This window comes from Eschrichtius robustus, chromosome 1 (assembly GCF_028021215.1).
Source record: "Eschrichtius robustus isolate mEscRob2 chromosome 1, mEscRob2.pri, whole genome shotgun sequence".
Taxonomy (NCBI): Eukaryota; Metazoa; Chordata; class Mammalia; order Artiodactyla; family Eschrichtiidae; genus Eschrichtius; species Eschrichtius robustus.
Genome location: NC_090824.1, coordinates 89,307,212 through 89,326,580, shown reverse-complemented (window position 1 = coordinate 89,326,580; position 19,369 = coordinate 89,307,212). Strand labels below are relative to the sequence as shown.

Sequence of the window (19,369 nt, the reverse complement as noted above, 5' to 3'; positions counted from 1 at the left end):
CTGTAGGTGTGTGGGTTTATTTCTGGGCTCTCTATTCTGTTCCATTGATCCGTTTGTCTATTTTTGTACCAATACCACACTGTTTTGTTTATTGTAGCTTTGTAGTATTGTCTAAAGTCTGGGAGAGTTATGCCTCCTGCTTTGTTCCCCACCCCCCCACCAGGATTGCTTTGGCAATATGGTTTATATGGTTCCATATAAATTTTTTGATTATTTGTTCTAGTTTTGTGAAAAATGTCATGGGTAATTTGATAAGGATTGCATTAAATCTGTAGATTCCTTTGGGTAGCATAGCCATTTTAACAATATTAATTCTTCCAATCCAAGAGCATGGTATATCTTTCCATTTCTTTGAATCCTCTTTAATTTCCTTTATTAATGTTTTATAGTTCTCAGCGTATAAGTATTTCACCTCCTTGGTCAGGTTTATTCCTAGGTATTTTGTGTGTGTGTGTATGTGTGTTTGTGATTTTAAAAGGTATTGTTTTTTTGCATTCCCTTTTTGATATTTCATTGTTAGTGTAAAGAAATGCAACCAATTTCTGAATGTTAATCTTGTATCCTGCTACTTGGCTAAATTCATTTTTTAGATCTAGTAGTTTTTGGGTGGAGTCCTTAGGGTTTTCTATATACAGTATCATGTCATCTGCATATAGTGACAATTTCACCTCTTCCCTTCCAATTTGGATACCTTTTATTTCTTTTTCTTGTCTAACTGTTGTGGCTAGGACTTCCAATACTATGTCAAATAGAAGTGATGAGGGTGGGCATCCTTGTCTTGTTTCAGATTTTAGCGGGAAGACTTTCAGCTTTTCACCATTGAGTATTATATTGGCTGTGGGTTTGTCATAAATGGCTTTTATTATGTGAGATGTGTTCCCTCTTTACCCACTTTGGTGAGAGTTTTTATCATGAATGGATGTTGAGTTTTGTCAAATGCTTTTTCTGCATCTATTGAGATGATCATGTGGTTTTTGACTTTTATTTATGTGGTGTATCACATTGATAGATTTGTGTATGTTGAGCCATCCTTGTGAACTTGGGATGAATTCCACCTTGGTTGTGGTGTATGACCTTTTTTATGTGTTGTTGGATTTGTTTTGCTAATATTTTGTTGAGAATTTTTGCATCTATATTCATCAAAGATATTGGCATGTAATTTTCTTTTTTGGTGTTATCGTTGTCTGGTTTTGGTATCACGGTGATGGTGGCTTCATAGAATGTCTTTGGGAGTGTTCCCTCCTCTTCAGTCTTTTGGAAGAGTTTGAAAAGAATCGATATAAGTTCTTTGTGTGTTTGGTAGAATTCGCTCATGAAGCCATCTGGTCTTGGACTTTTTTTTTTTAATATAAATTTATTTATTTATTTATTTATTTATTGATTGATTGATTGATTGATTGATTGATTGCTGCGTTGGGTCTTCGTTGCTACACACGGGCTTTCTCTAGTTGTGGCGAGTGGGGGCTACTCTTCATTTCAGCATGTGGGCTTCCCATTGTGGTGACTTCTCTTGTTGTGGAGCATAGGCTCTAGGCACATGGGCTTCAGTAGTTGTGGCACGCGGGCTCTAGAGCACAGGCCCAGTAGTTTTGGCGCACAGGCTTAGTTGCTCCGCGGCATGTGGGATCTTCCTGGACCAGGGCTTGAACCCATGTCACATGTATTGGCAGGTGGATCCTTAACCACTGCGCCACCAGGGAAGTCCCTGGTCTTGGACTTTTGTTTGTAGGGAGTTTTTTTTTTAATTACAGATTCAATTTTACTTTTAGTGATCACTCTATTCAAATCATCTATTTCTTCTTGATTCACTTTTGATGGGCTGTATATTTCTAGAAAGTTGTCCATTTCTTCTAGGTTGTCAAATTTGTTGGCATATAATTGTGCATGGTATTCTCTTATGGTGTTTTGTATTTCTTCGGTATCTGTTGAGATTTCTCCTTTTTCATTTCTTATTTTGTTTATTTGGGTTCTCTCTCTTTTCTTGGTGAGCCTGGCCAGAGGTTTATCAATTTTGTTTACCCTTTCAAAGAACCAGCTCTTGGTTTATTGGCTTTTTCTATTGTTTTTTAAATCTCAATTTTATTTATTTCTTCCCTGATTTTTATTATTTCCTTCCTTCTGCTGACTGTAGGTTTTGTTTGTTCTTCTTTTTCTAATTATTTTAGGTGGTAGTTTAGGTTGTTTATTTGAGATTTTTCTCTTTTTTTTTGAGGAAGGCCTGTATCACAATGAACTTCCCTCTAAGAACTGCTTTTGCAATATCCCATAGATTGTGTATGGCTGTGTTTTCATTATCATTTGTCTCAAGGTATTTTTTTAATTTCCTTTTTGATTTCTTCGTTGACCCATTTTTTTTTTAATAACATGTTGTGCAGTCTCCATGTAGTCATTTTTTTCTCATTTCTTTTCCCATGGTTGATTCCTGGTTTCTTGTCATTGTGGTCAGAGAAGATGCTTGAAATAATTTCTGTACTCTTAAGTTCGTTGAGGTTAGTTTTGTGCCTTAGTGTGTGGTCAGTCCTAGAGAATGTTCCATGTGCACTTGAAAAGAATGTGTATTCTGTTTTTTGGGGACGTAATGTGCTGAAAATATCAATTAAGTCTAACTGTTCTATTGTATCATTTAGGATCTCTGTTGCCTTATTGATTTTCTTCTAGATGATCTGTCCATTCATGTGAGTGAGGTGTTAAAGTTTCCTACTATTACTGTATTCCCATCAATTTATGTCTGTTAGTATTTGTTTTATGTATTTGGGTGCTCCTATATTACGTGCATATATGTTGATGAGTATATAATCCTCTTCTTGTATTGATCTTTTTATCATTACATAGTGCCCTTCTTTATCTTTCTTTATAGTCTTTGTTTTCTGATATGAGTATTGCAACTCCTGTTTTTTTTTTTTCATTTCTCTTTGCATGAAATATCTTTTTCCATCCCCTCACTTTCAATCTATGTGTGTCCTTTGCTCTAGGGTGGGTCTCTTATAGGCAGCATATTGTAGGCTCTTGTTTTTTTAATCCAGTCTGCCATTTTATGTCTTTTGATTGGAGCATTCAGTCCATTGACATTTAAGGTAATTATTGATACACACATACTTATTGCCGTTTTAAACCTTGTTTTCCAGTTGGTTGTTTCTTCTTTGTTCCTTTCTTTTTGTTTTTCTTTTTGTGGTTTGATTATTTCCTTTTATTTTATGGTTGTGTTCTCTTCTTTTTGGTTTTTGTGAATCTATTGTGTGTTTTTGATTTGCAGTTGCCCTGTTTTTCAAGTATGTTAACCCCTTCCTGTATCTGCTTGCTTTAGACTGATAGTCATATGGGCTCAAATGCATTCTTAAAAAAAAAAAAAAATCTGCATTTTCTTACTCTCCTTCCCCACATTTTATGATTTGGATGTCCTTTTTTACATCTTCATGTTTATCCTTTTGATGTTCCTTGTGTTTATCATCGTTTTCACAAATAGGTTTTTTTTTTTTTCTTTTTGATCTGTATAATGGCTAATTTAAGTGATTTACTTTCCAGTTGTGATTTCCTCCTTCCTATATCTTCCTGCTCCTTTTCTGTTTAGAGAAGACCTTTCAATATTTCTTTTAGGATAGGTTTAGTATTGCTGTATTCTTTTAATTTTTGCTTGTCTGAAAAATTCTTTATTTCTCCTCCTATTTTAAATGATAATCTTGCTGGGTAGTGTATTCTAGGTCACATATTTTTCCCTTTCAAGACTTTGAATATATTTTGCCACTCCCTTCTGGCCTGCAGTGTTTCTGTAGAGAAATCAGCTGATAGCCATATGGGTGTTCCCTTGTAATTAACTCTTTGTTTTTCTCTTGCTGCCTTTAGAATCCTCTCTTTATCTTTAATTTTTGCCATTTTTATTATAATATGTCTTAGTGTAGGTCTGTTTGGGTTCCTCTTGTTTGGGACCCTCTGTGCTTCCTGTATCTGGATATCTGTTTCCTTCTTTAGATTTGGGAAGTTTTCAGCCATAATTTCTTCAAATACATTTTCAATCCCCTTTTCTCTTTCTTCTCCTTCTGGAATCCCTATTATGCATAGACTGACCCACTTTATATTAGCCCATAGGTCTCTTGTATTGCCTTCATTTTTTGTTTTTAATTAGGCTTTTTGTCTGCTGTTTTGATTGGGTAGTTTCCATTATTCTATCTTCCAGATCACTTATCCTTTCTTCTGCATTATTCATTCTGCTATGCAGCGCCTTTAGCTCAGCTTTCATCTCAGCAAATTAATTTTCTAATTTTTCTTGGCTCCTCCTTTTAGTTTCTAGTTCCTTTTTACAGTAATCTGCAGTTTTGTCGATAGCCTTTCTTAATTTCTTCAGTATTTTCATTGCTTCCTTTTTGAACTCGGTGTCGATTAGACTGAAGAGGTCTGTTTCATTGTTTCTTTCTTCAGGGGAATTCTCTTGGTCTTTTAACTGGGAGTGGTTCCTCTGCTTCTTCATGTTGCTTTTATTTCTCTTACTCTGTGAGTTTAGGAGAAACAATTATCTACTGTAGTCTTGCTATTTATATGAGGGAGCATCCCTGAATAGCTTGTGGGGGTTTAATATATTTTTGCGCGAGGGCTGTTTTTGGTTTGGACGCTTGCTGTCTCTTTCCTCAGCATGTGCTGGCCATTTCCCCTTGATAGCAGGTGTGCAGGTGTGGGGCCTGCCCACAGAAGCATGCTGCTTTTGATTCCTGTAAACTTCCTCTCCCTTTGTTCTCCTTTCCTTCCTTTCCCTTTCTTCCACCCTCCTTCCAGAGCAGCGTGGAAGGTGGAGAGGAGCAGCTCCAGATGATGACATAGGTTAGACAGCGCTGTGCCTTCAGCATATCCCAGCCCGATGTAGTTTAAATTCCACTCATAGCTGGAAAAATAGAGATATGAAAGGCTTTACCCAGCAAATTCCAAATACTTGGTCCAACAGGCCATTCCAGTTTTTCTTGGTCCACTCCCTTAGTACGTAGAGCAGTTACAAGGATGATGTCATCTGAACAAACAGTCCTGGTGATAATATGTCAATGATTTAACTAAGGGAAAACAAAAATGAAAAGAAAAGTTAGATTTCACACTTGAGGAAGACATAGAGTTTTAAAATGGAAGTGAAGCTTGGCCTGACTTAGTTTTTCAATAACTCAAAGAAGATTAAATATTTAAAGTAATCTTTTAATAACTTTTAATAGAATATAATATGTAAAAATACTAGATCACTATGCTGTATACCTGAAACTAATATAATGTTGTAAATCAACTATAATTCAATAAAAATAAATAAATAAGCTAAAAACTTTTTAAAGTAGATGTTTGCTCAGAGATATTTATCTCAGCATTATTTATTTATTTGAAGTATAGTTGATGTACAGTGTTGTGTTAGTTTCTAGTGTACAGCAGAGTGATTCAGAGATAGATATATATATATATATATATATATATATATATATATATAAATTCTTTTCCAGATTCTTTTCCATTATGGGTTAATAGAAGATATCAACTATAGTTCCCTGTGCTGTACTGTAGGTCCTTGTTTATCTATTTTATATATAGTAGTGTGTATCTGTTAATCCCAGGCTCCCAACTTACCCTCCCCCCTGCCCTTTCCCCTTTGGTAACCATAAGTTTGTTTTCTATCAGCATTATTTTTCATAGCAAGAAACGGGAAGCTATTTCAATGCCCAACAGTAAGGAAATGGCAAGCTAAATTGATGCATACTCACCTCAGAATAGTATGCAGCCATTAAAACTTGTGTTTTCAAATAATTTTTAATGGTGTGAGGAAAAACTAATGATGAAAAGTCTAGATGCAAAATTGTTTAAATGCTTTGATCCCAATTGTGTAAAGAAAAAATTATACCTGCAGAAAATGACTGGATGGAAGTATATCAAAATGTTCACATTAGTCATTGTCCTGTATTAATGTGGTCCTGTGCAAGCTGCTTAACTTGTCATAAGCGCAGTTTTCTCTTCTATAAGCTAGGGATAAAAATACCTGCTCCAGCAACAGGGAGGGTGAAAGGATAAAGCCTATATGTGAAATGCCTTATAAACTGTTTTTTTGTAAGATTATTATCATTATTATTAGCATTTCATCATAATCTGTTGTTTGGTGGTGTCTACAAGCAGTGGTGGTAGTGGTGGTGGTACTCATTGCTAGGAAATAATTATATATTCTGGACCATTTTTATAAGACATTTGTGATAATAAATGTTTGATTCTTCTGGCATTTCCATTTCTTGGTATTAAACATGAGGATAAACAAAAACTGCTTTAAAAACATCATTTCCAGATTTAGGACAAATCAGAGTTGAAAGACTAACACTTTCTTTTCAGTCCCTTTCCTCGTGAAATGGTGGGTCAGGTATTATCAATCAAAAATACATTATGTAAAACCGTCCAACACATTATAAATTGAAATGTATTTAAACTCATAGCCCTGGATTTAAAAATCAGGAAATAAAACTGTTTCTCTTGCTGAACTCAGAAGTTGTACTTTAGGTATTTTTTTCACATCTCTATGGTTTAAAACCTTAGTAATGCTCAAAGGAACAAAATGACCGTTGGAGTTAAATGCTCTTTTAAAAAATGTCCCAGACCACAGCAATGAATTAAACCTCTAAACTCTCTGCACAGATGCCAGTGTATGCACAAATACTTTAAAATCTCATTTAGCATTACACAGGCCATTTCTCTTTCTCATTTCTGACTTGAGAATTTAAAAAATAATGCTCATAAAACGCCCCAGATAGATGTGCCATATTGCTTTTTAGAGTGCTTACTTAATGATTGAATACCAACTAAAAAGTCTTAGATTTGTATATTTGTTATGATTCACAAAACCCATTCCTGTAAACACGTCTGTTGGAGGTTGATAGCCTCTTAAGCTCTGATTTAGGGCAGGTAGTGCTCTCACAGGACTAATAGAAATCCTACGTTCTAATAAACAATTTAATCTATTTGAACCTTTGTTTTCTCATCTGTAAAATGGGGGATAAAAATAGTACCTACCCCATAAGGAACTTAGGATGAAATAAGTTTATTCATATAAAGACTTCAGTACATAACAAGTTCTCAAATGTTAGGTGTATTACTAAAATAATTAATGCCTTTTCCATTATTCCAAGCACAAGTGTGACAGACAAAACCCAGACAGAACGCATGGGTGAATACCCAAGGGAGACGAGGTTTGCAGCTGGAATTTTGGATGTCTATCATTGAGTAATGTGCCTCTTCTAGTTTGTTTGTTTGCTTGTTTTTTAGTTATTCTTAAGCTCGTCTTTGAGAGGATGGTGCTTGGGTATGTTGAGGGACTTTTCATTGTCTTGAAGATTTTTGTTCTTCCCCTGTCACAAATGACAATTTTTTTTTTAGCATCTTTATTGGAGTATAATTGCTTTACAGTGGTGTGTTAGTTTCTGCTTTATAACAAGGTGAATCAGCTATACATATACATATATCCCCATATCTCCTCCCTCTTGCGTCTCCCTCCCACCCTCCCTATCCCACCCCTCTCGGTGGTCACAAAGCACCGACCTGATCTCCCTATGCTATGCAGCTGCTTCCCACTAGCTATCTATTTTACATTTGGTAGTGTATATATGTCCATGCCACTCTCTAACTTCGTCCCAGCTTCCCCTTCCCCCTCCCCGTGTCCTCAAGTCCATTCTCTACATCTACATCTTTATTCCTGTCCTGCCCCTAGGTTCTTCAGAACCTTTTTTTTTTTTTAGATTCCATATATATGTGTTAGCATATGGTATTTGTTTTTCTCTTTCTGACTTACTTCACTCTGTATGACAGACTCTAGGTCCATCCACCTCACTACAAATAACTCAATTTCATTTCTTTTTATGGCTGAGTAATATTCCATTGTATGTATGTGCCACATCTTTTTTATCCATTCATCTGTCGTTGGACACTTAGGTTGCTTCCACGTCCTGGCTGTTGTAAATAGAGCTGCAGTGAACATTGTGGTACATGACTCTTTTTGAATTATGGTTTTCTCTGGGTATATGTCCAGTAGTGGGATTGCTGGGTCGTATGGTAGTTCTATTTTTAGTTTTTTAAGGAACCTCCATACTGTTCTCCATAGTGGCTGTATCATTTTACATTCCCACCAACAGTGCAAGAGGGTTCCCTTTTCTCCACACCCTCTCCAGCATTTATTGTTTGTAGATTTTTTGATGATGGCCATTCTGACTGGTGTGAGGTGATACCTCATTGTGGTTTTGATTTGCATTTCTCTAATGATTAGTGATGTTGAGCATCCTTTCATGTGTTTGTGGGCAATCTGTGTATCTTCTCTGGAGAAATGTCTAGGTCTTCTGCCTATTTTTGGATTGGGTTGTTTGTTTTTTTGATCTTGAGCTGCTTGTATATTTTAGAGATTAATCCTTTGTCAGTTGCTTTGTTTGCAAATATTTTCTCCCATTCTGAGGGTTATCTTTTCGTCTTGTTTATGGTTTCCTTTGCTGTGCAAAAGCTTTTAAGTTTCATTAGGTCCAATCACAAATGACAGTTTTTTCTATGAAGTCAAAAAGAAATTTTCTAACCTAAGCAATGGAAGAAGAAAGACACTGTCTACATATAGCCTTGCATGAAAGCAGCTCCTTGACCTGGGCTGAGCACAGCAGCCAGGGTCCCAGGAGCCACTTGGATGCAACCGAGCCATGGCCCTCAGCGGACAGGGACAAAGCAGTGTCAGGTCCCACCACCCCCTCTGTCCAGCTGCTTGGAGTCCAAATGTCTGTCCCTTTTTTCATTGATGACTTGGCTGGAGACTCTTGGGAGCAGTCACCACTGGAGTTAGCAGCCCTCTCTGAGAACACAGGAAAAGGAGAGTGAGGTGGAGCCGGGGACAAAACCCAGCCCAATGCACAGGATGCTCGTGCAGTGGGCTCGCCGACTCTGAACTGCAGGGGAGTCTTTTCTGCAGTCTTCCTATGGCCTCTTGTTCCTTTGAATTCTTGTTATTGCAGATAACACCACAAAGTCTCTGGAACTTGTAGGTTTGGGAAAGCCTCTGAGGTGTCCAAAAAAAAAAAAAAAATAGTATCACAGTTGATCAGTCTCATGCATGTGGCTGGGTGGGTAACCCGTTTCGGTGCATCACACCTCAGGATCCACTCAGACTCTTCCTTTCAACGTTGTTGGGTTTGAACCTTATCTCTTCATTCTCACTTTGTTCACATCAGATACTTTGTGTCCTGGCTGTTCTTAGTTCCCTCACCGCATGTGACACATGCCTGCCTGCCCAGGGGTGTGACTGAAGTATATCTGAGTTTCACAATCCCCCAACGTAGCAATGCATTTGTTTTTCATTTTGGGGGTGTCTTTTTGCCTGCTCCACACAGCTGAGATCTTAGTTCCCCGACCAGGGACTGAACCTGAGCCCTGGCAGTGAAAGCGCTGAGTCCTAACCACTGGACCGCCAGGCAAGTCCCTCAATCCCCCAATGTAAAGACTCTCTGGGCAATCAGCTGAGAGTGTCATGTATTAACTCATGTATCTGACAGGTCCTACTTGGGGTCCCAGAAGCTGGGCGCTGTGTGGAACCCCACGGCTATGGGGCTGAGCCTGGTATAAAAGCAAAAGCCTCCAGCCAGGAGGGAGGAGCTCCAGGCTCCCAGTCCTGCATGGCCACTCATGAGTTTGACCAGCAACGAGCCCCTTTTTCGGCTATCTTGGCAAGCCAGCCATTGCTGTTAACATTGATTCTATGGGAAAGTGCCTGTCAGGTTTCAAACCAACACTTGGACCTAACCTTTTTGTGAGTCGTGCGCTGCAGGAAGCCTGGTGACATTGGCTGCTGACATTGGCACCTCTCCCCAGTCGTCCCCCTTCCTCCGTGTCTCCCACAGGCCTCCTGGCACTGCCTCATCCAGGAAACGGGGTATGGAAATCTAACTGCACGTGGGATGGGTATGATCTGGACTTGACTTCTAGCTTTGCTGTTGAATGGTTTCAGACTTAAGATCTCAGAGTGGCTGTAAAAGTTAAATTCCTAAATTCATGCGTGTATGTGAAATCCATACGTTCTGCATACGCTCTATAAGTGCTGGAGTTTCACAAAATGTGTGATGCTCTCGCTGTAGCTTTTATCAGTATTTCTAAGATTTGTGTGGAATTTCATAAGAGATTATAAACATGAAACTTTCTGCTCCTAAGAATATTTACTAGTCTACTAGGTGCCTGAAAAAGTTTTGAGGTTTTTAAAAAATTAAGTTTGAATATGTTTTGAAAAATAGCATCTTTTCTCCCCAGCTTTTCTCCAGGGAGAATGGGGAGAGCTGGCCCCTTGTTGTTAGGGCAGCCCAGGGACCATGCAGGAGGACGGTTTGGAGAGCTCTTTTCCTTCACTTTGGAGGAAATAATTGGGCCATAGTGCCTTATGGAGGCACCCTGAAACTCCCCTTGTGCTCCTCATCTCTGAACAAACTACCAACTGAAGCCCAGGTTTAAACATATCTGGAGACAGCACAAGACCTAGAGTCTGACTGCCTGCATTCCATCTCCACTGAAACACTTACTGTGTGACCTTGGGCACGTTGCTTAGCCTTTCTGGTGCCTCCGTTTTCCCACCTGTAAAATGGGGGTAATGTTAGTATACACCAGGTAGATAGTGTATACTACCCCAGAGTATTGTACTACACCAGGTAAATAGTGAGAACAGTTGACCCTTGAACAACACAGGTTAGGAGTGCCAACCCTCTGAGCAGTCAAAAATCCACATATAGCTTATGGTTAGCCCTCCATACCCACGTTTCCTCTGTATCCTCAGTACTTCCACATCCACAGATTCAACCACCTGTGGACCATGTAGTACTGTAGTATTTACTACCAAAAAAAATCCACATGTAAGTGGACCTGTGCAGTTCAAACCCATGTTGTTCAAGGGTCGACTGTACTTGGTGAATGCTGGGTGCTGTTATCTGATTTTTTTCACATTTACTCTAAATTTAAGGGACATATTTAAATGCTGTGTCTATTCTGGTGCTCTACAAGTTCATAGAAATGTAGAAACTTTAGATTAAAAAAAAAAAATCAAACGTTTAGCGTACAGCCTGCTAAGAGTGCTAAACAATTTCAATTTTATTTACAGAGAAAAAAATGAGTCTAAAGGGTGGCTTAACTTCTTATTCTTAGAAAAATGGCAAAATGGTGTTGGTTGGTTGGTAGTTTGTTCTTTCCCTCTAACCCTGGAAATAAAATCATAGGTTCTGGGCTTCAATTTGATCAGTCAAGACATTTTAGAAACAAAAGAAATGGTTTAGGACCAAACAAGACTGTAAGCTGCAGGAATGGGGAGTTGCAGAAAGTTGTGCATGTTTCTGCCCTGAGCCTCCTCCCAGGGCGAAGGATCATCTCCCTGGCAGGGCTGGGACAAGGCTCTGTCAGCTCAAACAGGCATTCTCTTCCGCCGCCCCCCTCCCCCAGTTGCCGTTCACTGTCCCTGCCAAGTGTTCTCTGAAGGTGTTGCGTTTCCACCTGTTGCTTGGTAATTAGTGAAAAGTATTCCAAAATACTCCCTCCTTATGTTCCCTTTGGTTGCAAAGGAAGGAGGGAGTTGTCTTTGCACCCCCCATCCCATTCCATCCATATAGGCATACCTATACCTAAGTGTGTCCCTACATACTGGAAAGGAAATCTTGGTGGGGAGGAAGGGAGGGGCTCTGAGTGGCTTCAGCTGAATGATGTGCTGGTGGAGGTAAGGGGGAGCTAATGTTAGGACACAGCCATTTCCCACAGAGAGCAGACTTTCCCCATAGCTCTACCTCTGGCTCCCTTGCCCCATGCCAGCCATGCCACTGAGCCAGTCCTATGCCCTGTAGCACATCAGCTGGTCTCCTCAGCCCCCTGGATGAACATCCTCAATGACATCTGCTAGGGCCACTATATGCAGGTTAAACTACATGAGGGCACCTGGGCAACGGGGCACGTGGGGGTAAAACCCAGCGAGAGTCCTGCTCACTAAGCTGTGAGCCCTGGCACAGGGCTGGGTCTGCCTAGAGGAAGGGACATCTTTTTCCAATTTGCACAGAAAGCTAGGGATGGCCCTGGTGATATCTAATCCGAGCCCTCCCCTTAGCAGTCTCCATTGCTGCTCAATTCTTTGGCAATCATCTTCCATGGCCACGACTTCCAGGATCCCAAGGGAGCTGTAAAATGCTCAAGGGAGGCTTTTGGGGCCACATTGACTGCCAGTGATCAGGAAGGAGATGGTTCATCATTTCATTCACTACACTGGGTGCCCTCTGTGGGCAGGCATGGTGCTGGGTCCTGGGAATATACATCTGGCCATAGATATGGGCCTGCCTTCAAGGCCCACAAACAGAGAAGTGCAGCACCCACGGTGAGCACCACGATGGCTGCAGGCGCAGGGTGCCTGGGGCCCACAGAGCAGGTGTCCCCAACATGCTAGAGGGACGGGGACACTTCCCTAAAGGAGGTGGGCCTGAGCAGGGTCTTCCAGGACGCATAGGTGCTGGCTGAGTACTCTTCTCTGGGGTAGTATCTATTGTGCCAATGGAACCGTGACCGGGAATGGCTGTGCTGAGCTAAGGTCCACTTTGAGAAGGCCCAGCAGGTCTGCAAGATGTCTGCCTCTTTCACTAGGCTCCTTACACTGGGGGAAAAAATAAGTCTGTAGATTCTAAGCTTTGAAAATTCATTATTAGCAAAAGAGTACAATGCCAATCATTCTCTTTTTCTTGGGGGTTATATTCTAGGTTTTCAAATGATTATGTTACAAATTGGTAGCCCCAGGAAGCTTTCTGGCCTCTTGCTTTGTGACCACATGCTAAGTTTCTTTTCTTTTCCCCTCTCCCAGATACTTACTGGAGCAAGATTTCCCAGGCATGAGGATTGGTCCAGAACCCACCACCGACTCCTTCATCGCCGTGATGTATGGGGAGACTGAGGGCAGCACCCCAGGGAACGCTTTAGTCGTGGACCCCAAAAAGCCATTTCGAAAGCTTAGTCGCTTTGGAAATGCTTTCCTCAATCGGTAAGGACCAGCAAACTGCAATCTTTGGTCAGGTTGTTTAAACCTGTTCTTGGAATTCTTGCCCATTACATGTAAAGGTCCAAAACCAGAAGAACAGAGCATGTGTGTTCTGAAAGAGAGAAGTTATGAGAAAAGTTGCTATCATATTCAAATACTAGAAAATTCTCTTAGGAAGTGATCATTTATACTTACTCTGGGTGACTTCAGAGGGCAAAGCTAAGGCCCAGGTTTGGACATTATAAGGCCACACAGTATACGGAACAAATTTCTAATAATTTGAGTCTCACAGAAATAGATCAAGTTGCCTTGTGAGGTAGTGAGCTCCCTGTGGCTGGCAATGTTACATGGTAGCTGGATGACCGCATCTCAGGCATCGTGTGCTGGGGCCTCCTGCACAGAGAGCTGAGCCCAGAGGACCACTGAAGTTCTCCTGACACCCAGACTTAGTCTTGGTTTTTCCAGGACTTGTCACCCCACCTCCCTGGCTGTCCCTTTTGCTTCTCAGTCCCATGCTTTGAGCTGCTTCCTCATTCATTAGAGCAAGGCAGTGGAGATAGAGTCAGAATACACAAAACGTTAATTTTGTTGCATAGTCATTATTTCACAGATGTGAAGTTGTAGGATAGCTGAGGTTCTGTCTTGATTGGAGATGTGTTTTATTTGTACTACCTTTCACCAGAGTTCCCAATGACACAGTGGGGTACAGGACAGGGGACAAGCTAGCAGGTTGTCCTGGATGCAGCTCCGCACTTTCAGGCACCACCTGCTCTTCCCTTCCCTTCCCTCTTCTTCTTTGACACTCCTAGCCTATTTTTTTAAAATTAACTAATTAATTTATTTGTTTATTTTTGGCTGCATTGGGTCTTCGTTGCTGCACGCGGGCTTTCTCTAGTTGTGGCGAGTGGGGGCTACTCTTCGTTGCGGTGCGTGGGCTTCTCACTGTGGTGGCTTCTCTTGTTGCGGAGCACGGGCTCTAGGCGCATGGGCTTCAATAGTTGTGGCACGCAGCCTCAGTAGTTGTGGCATGCAGGCTGTAGAGCACAGGCCCAGTAGTTGTGGCGCACAGGCTTAGTTGCTCCGCGGCATGTGGGATCTTCCCGGACCAGGGCTCGAACCTGTGTCCCCTGCATGGGCCGGCGGATTCTTAACCACTGCACCACCAGGGAAGCCCCTAGCCTATTTTTTAAAACGCTTTTCTCTTTCTTCTTGTGTTCCCCTCACCGCTCCCTTCCCCTCTTGTAGGAGTCTACCGCTTTAGACTGGTTGGTTGCAGGGAGTTGGCTATGGGAGTGCAGAGCCAGGGAGGGGTCCTCCAAACCCCTTTAGGGAGGCATGGAACTAGAGCTGACAGATAAGAGACTTGAACTGCACTTCTACTTTTTAGATTAAAAAAAAAAAAGGAACAGATCCTCCCCGCTGACTGCTGTCCTCCCAGAGGCTAAGGTGCCTGATCGCACAACTCCAGGGTGCGCCATTCACAAGGACTGTGGAATGAATGACGTGCCCAGGTGCTGTGCAGTGGCTCTTGCCAAGAGTGGCCCAGGCAGCCTCCACAGGCACCTCTCTAGGGATCTGTACTCTCCTCTAAGAGCTTGTTTATGCTCCCAGAGCAAATCAAAGAAGGCATCCAAGGGGCACCAAGGGAACTTGGCCACGGGATAAATAGAAATGTTCAGATGATGTAAATTGAGTCGCAGAGAAATTCCATCTTGTTGCTGACGGTGATTGGCAGAATACTGTCCAGATGAGTTTTTTCCACCTGCAGAGTCTCTCCTCTAGCAGAAGTGTCCTCCTCAACTCCAGGGCAGCCTTGGTTGGCACCAGCGTGCCTCCTTGTAGGAGAAGTAAGGGTTGAGCCCAGGAGGGAGAACACCAGAGGGTCTCTCGGGACAAGTGGACCACAGCTGAGGGGAAGCTCCCCCAGCAGGGCCTCTCAGGAGCCGTGGTCCTGGGGCAGGCAACAGCCAGGCTTCCTGTCCCAAGACTGGCCCTGGAAGGTTCCGGAGGCCCTGGAAAGTGCAGGGCACAGGAGCCTCCTCCATGAAAGGCTGCCTGGAGTCCCTCAATTTCATTACCACTGTCCTTAGTCTTATTTTCTTTTTGCCTGACAAAGGCTTAAAAAAGAAATAAGCTGCCACCTTTTTCGAATTCCCATGTTATAAAGTCTGTATTCACAAGGGAAAAACTAGAGAGAGTGGCTATTGGCTTCATTTATTTTGGCAGATGATTTACTTCCCTAACAAATTTATTTTTTTCTCAAATCCCAAGCATACAGCAGATGAGAGTGGAGAAGGAGCATTCAGGAAAGACTTTGTTTTTTGTTTGTTGGGGTTTTTTTGATGTGGACCATTTTTAAAGTCTTTATTGAATTTGTTACAATACTGCTTCTGTTTTATGTTTTGGTTTTTTGGTCACGAGGCTTGTGGGATCTTAGCTCCCGGACCAGGGATTGAACCCGCGCCCCCTGCATTAGAAGGCAAAGTCTTAACCACTGGACTGCCAGGGAAGTCCCTCAGGAAAGATTTTGAATGGCAAGGTTCTTTATCTCAGAATTTAAATCTTGCTGAAAATAACCCATGCTTTACATAATCGTGTTAATTGAGTTCAGAATACATAGAAAAGTAATAGCAAATATTTATATGGCATTTACTATGTGTCTAAACTTTACTTGTAAATTAGCTCTAAATTCTCACAAAAGCCCTGTGACATAGGTGCTACTATTATCCCCAACGTAGAGAGGAGGAATTGATGCAGAGGGAGGTTCATTTAACTTCCAGAGGGCCACTCGGCTGATAAATGGCAGTGCTGGGATTGGAACCCAGGCCATCTGGCTAGAGTCCTGCTAGTGAGTGCTGTACTGAGCTGCCCAATGGGAGGACGTTTGGACTGAGAATCACTGCCTACTGCCCTCTATCTAACATTTAAGGCTGTCCTCAATCTAGCCCGCCAACAATGATGATGAAGATGATAATGATTATGTCCTAAATTATAGATTAATAATTTCACATACACCCTCTTTTCAGGGCTAATAAGACAGATGATACTAGGGCCATTTTACAGATGAGAAAACTGAGAGCAAAGAAGTAAAATGACTTGCCCAAGAAGATGCAGAGACAGGGTTAGAATTCAGGCTCCCTCTTCCCTTTTACCTATTGCCCTGCACCTCACGAAGCACCAGCAAAGAAGAGTTCCTATCCTTCTAGCCACCTGGTGGCCATGTATACCTGAAGCTCACATGTTAGGGATGTACCACCTGGAAATCGATAGTGTACTTAAGAGTAAACAGCCTGCTTAAGTTGTATCTACACGGCAGTGCTGCCGTTTCACCCAGCACTAACACAAGGAAGAGGGTCAGTTAGCGTGGGGTGCTCAAATGTGTGTATGTAATTATAGCATCCCTGTGGGAACAGCAGCAGGCTTAGCTCTAAAGGCAGGCAAACTTCTTTCTACATAGCATACTTTCTGGGAATTAGGTCAAAATACAGTACTTAGTAGGGAGGAGAACTGGTTGTCCGCTGTGGAGAACTTCCACTCCCCACCCTACTGAGCAACCTGTCCCCCCTACCCGTATGGGATAGGTCTCATTATTCTGCCCCTCCCATTACAGGGTGTGGGCTTGGGCATCTGCCCCCTGGGGCGTCTTTAAAAGAGTTTAGTACTTCGCAAGATGGTACCAGCCTCGAAGCATTAAACAAACCATTGGAGCTTAAGCCTCAGTCTCTAAGGCTGGTTTCTAAGAAGGTAACGGGAGGTTTACAGTGCACTTCTGAGGAACGAAGACAAATTCCCAAAAAGACAGCTTTGAATGATAGAAACTCCATACCTGAACAATCGAAAAAGAAAAGGAGTTGAGTCTGGAACAAAGAGTTCTATGGAAAATACCTTAATGCGACATTCTGAGACTCCACCGTGCTGCTCTACTTTCTAGAGGAATCCCACAGGCACGCCTGTCTCGGAGTTGCTCCATGGGAATGTGGTTATTGAGGTTCCAAAGTCTGTTGTCAGGAGGCAGTTCCACCTCACAGAGGGGAGGGACAACCCAGCAGCACACTGAGGGCACAAGCCCTGGGGGACACCAGCGTGTTTTGGTCAGTTCAAGAAATGTCAGGAGTTGGCCTCTGACACTTCCCCCTGCAGCCTGCATTTGGATCGGATGTTAAATTTTTCCCTCAATCTACTTTTCTGAAAATGATAATCTTTTTTTTTTAATCCAGATAGCTACAGACATCATTTTCAGTTTAGGATCTACAATTTAGGATTAAATAGTAGACTTCCACAGAAGAAATTATTAATCTCATTTACTTCTCTGTTTCTCTTTGAAAAATAACTTTAATTGCTGGCCCTAGGGCTTGAAATTTTGAAACTTCCTTTTGAGCTGAAGGAATCTAAACAGTACTTCCAATGCTCCTGTCATTTTAGCCAGGCCTGATGGTGGTGATGGTGTGATAAAAACAAACCAATGAAAACAACAACACAAAAAAACTCCACTGTCTTAAATTTGCGTAATGATTTAGCAATAATAGAATATATATATGTATTTTTGGACTTATACTCTATTCGTTACCTCTATGTTTGTAACTGAATGAGGCTTCATTCAATAGACTTTTTTTAGACTGTGACTATTACATAGTCAGTACCATTGGGATTTTTTAAAGAACTGATTTTTTTTTTAATTATTTTTATTTTTATTTATTTATTTATTTATGGCTGTGTTGGGTCTTCGTTTCTGTGCGAGGGCTTTCCTCTAGTTGCAGCAAGCGGGGGCCACTCTTCATCGCGGTGCGTGGGCCTCTCACTATCGCGGCCTCTCTTGTTGTGGAGCGCAGGCTCCAGACGCGCAGGCTCAGTAATTGTGGCTCACGGGCGCAGTTGCTCCGCGGCATGTGGGATCCTCCCAGACCAGGGCTCGAACCCGTGTCCCCTGCACTGGCAGGCAGATTCTCAACCACTGCGCCACCAGGGAAGCCCCTAAAGAACTGATTTAATGCAAGTAAACAGCATCGGTCCACACACATGCTGGCTCCACCAGATAATTTAGCCATAGAAATTAAGGAAAAATAGGCTCTTGCCAAGAATCACTCTTGATTCACTAGCAAAACTAATTTTTTTTTTTTAAACATGAGAGATTAACTGGTTAGGGGTGGAGGGTGGTTTGTTTTGGGTTTTGTGGTGTGTTTATCCATAATAAACTCCCTGAAGCCCTTCCCGTTAATCTTTAACCTCAGGATTTGTGGTGGCTCCTGGATCATCAAGCCATTGTTCTTTGTTGGCAGCTGCCTGCACAGCCCTGGTCCTGTCATCCCAGAAAACCAGCTTTTCCCCCTGTGGTGGCTGGGAGAGGGAGGTTTGATTTAGAAAAGTCTATGTTTAGGTCGAACTGCATGGAATTGCCAATATTCAACCATCTTTTTGCTTGTAGAAGTGGTAGTTCCAATTAAGACTCAGTCTAAGGGATAACCGTGGACTTTTCATAGTCTGGATGTGAAATTAAATTCCTGTTGGGCAGTAGAAGTTTAGATCAGGTCTTTGTGGTAGGACCATGTAATAACAATTGGTTATTACAGGTTAGTTGTCAAAGTTTTTTTGCATATTGGGTGCTATTCACTCTGCCAATTTAGGAAGTCGTGTAATCTCTCTGATCTTATGCTTATCAGTAAAGTGAACTGGGGCAAAAACAGCTCCATACTCTCTTCCATTGTAAGCTTAGGTTTATTTGAACCTAAAGACAACCTGGGAGTCCTCAGGCTGGTAGAATTGCTCAGAGACCTGACCAAGGCCAAGAGGTGAGTGAGAAGGAAGACGGCCAGAACCAGATCTGTTTCCCTGTCACTGCTCCGCCCTCCACCAATGGATTGAGAGCAGGTCACACAGAGGGGCCTCTTTGGTGGGGAATTCCAGGGCTATGGCATGTCACTCCTTTATTTTAGGATGTTGCCTTCTGTTGATAAAGATAAACAGCGGTGATTCAAATGCATGAAATGGCAGTAGCAGCCTAACAGTTAAGAGCCGGACTGGGGTAAGAACTGCCAGGTTTGCATCCAGCTCCATCACCTCCCAGCTATGTGACTTGGCAAGTTATGGCATGTGACCCTTCTGTGCCCTTGTTGGGGAGGAAGAGATTTTCCTCTACCCTTCTAGGTTCTTCTGGCTGGTCCAAGAGTTAAGTTGACATGAGCCAGATTACCAGGAGAAAATCAAACAAAAATTTAATTACGTGTATACATGGGAGAGATCCAGGAAAACCGAGTAACTAACTCCCCCAGACGGCTGAAGCCCTCACCTTAAATACCATCTTCAGTTAAAGACAAAAGAGGATGTTGGGGGTAGTGGTTTGGAACCTGTAAGGGGAAGAAGGCAGTTGAC

General features: G+C 41.9%; 1 protein-coding gene across 1 annotated transcript in view; it reads left to right on the top strand.

The window, feature by feature from the left end:
- The window catches only part of EHD4 (EH domain containing 4), a 92,472-nt gene that overhangs the window by 18,737 nt on the left and 54,366 nt on the right, over positions 1–19,369 (top strand). Inside the window, exon 2 of the mRNA XM_068549893.1 lies at positions 12,830–13,006. Within this exon, the coding sequence (XP_068405994.1) occupies positions 12,830–13,006 (177 nt within the window). The remainder of the gene's footprint in view (positions 1–12,829; positions 13,007–19,369) is intronic.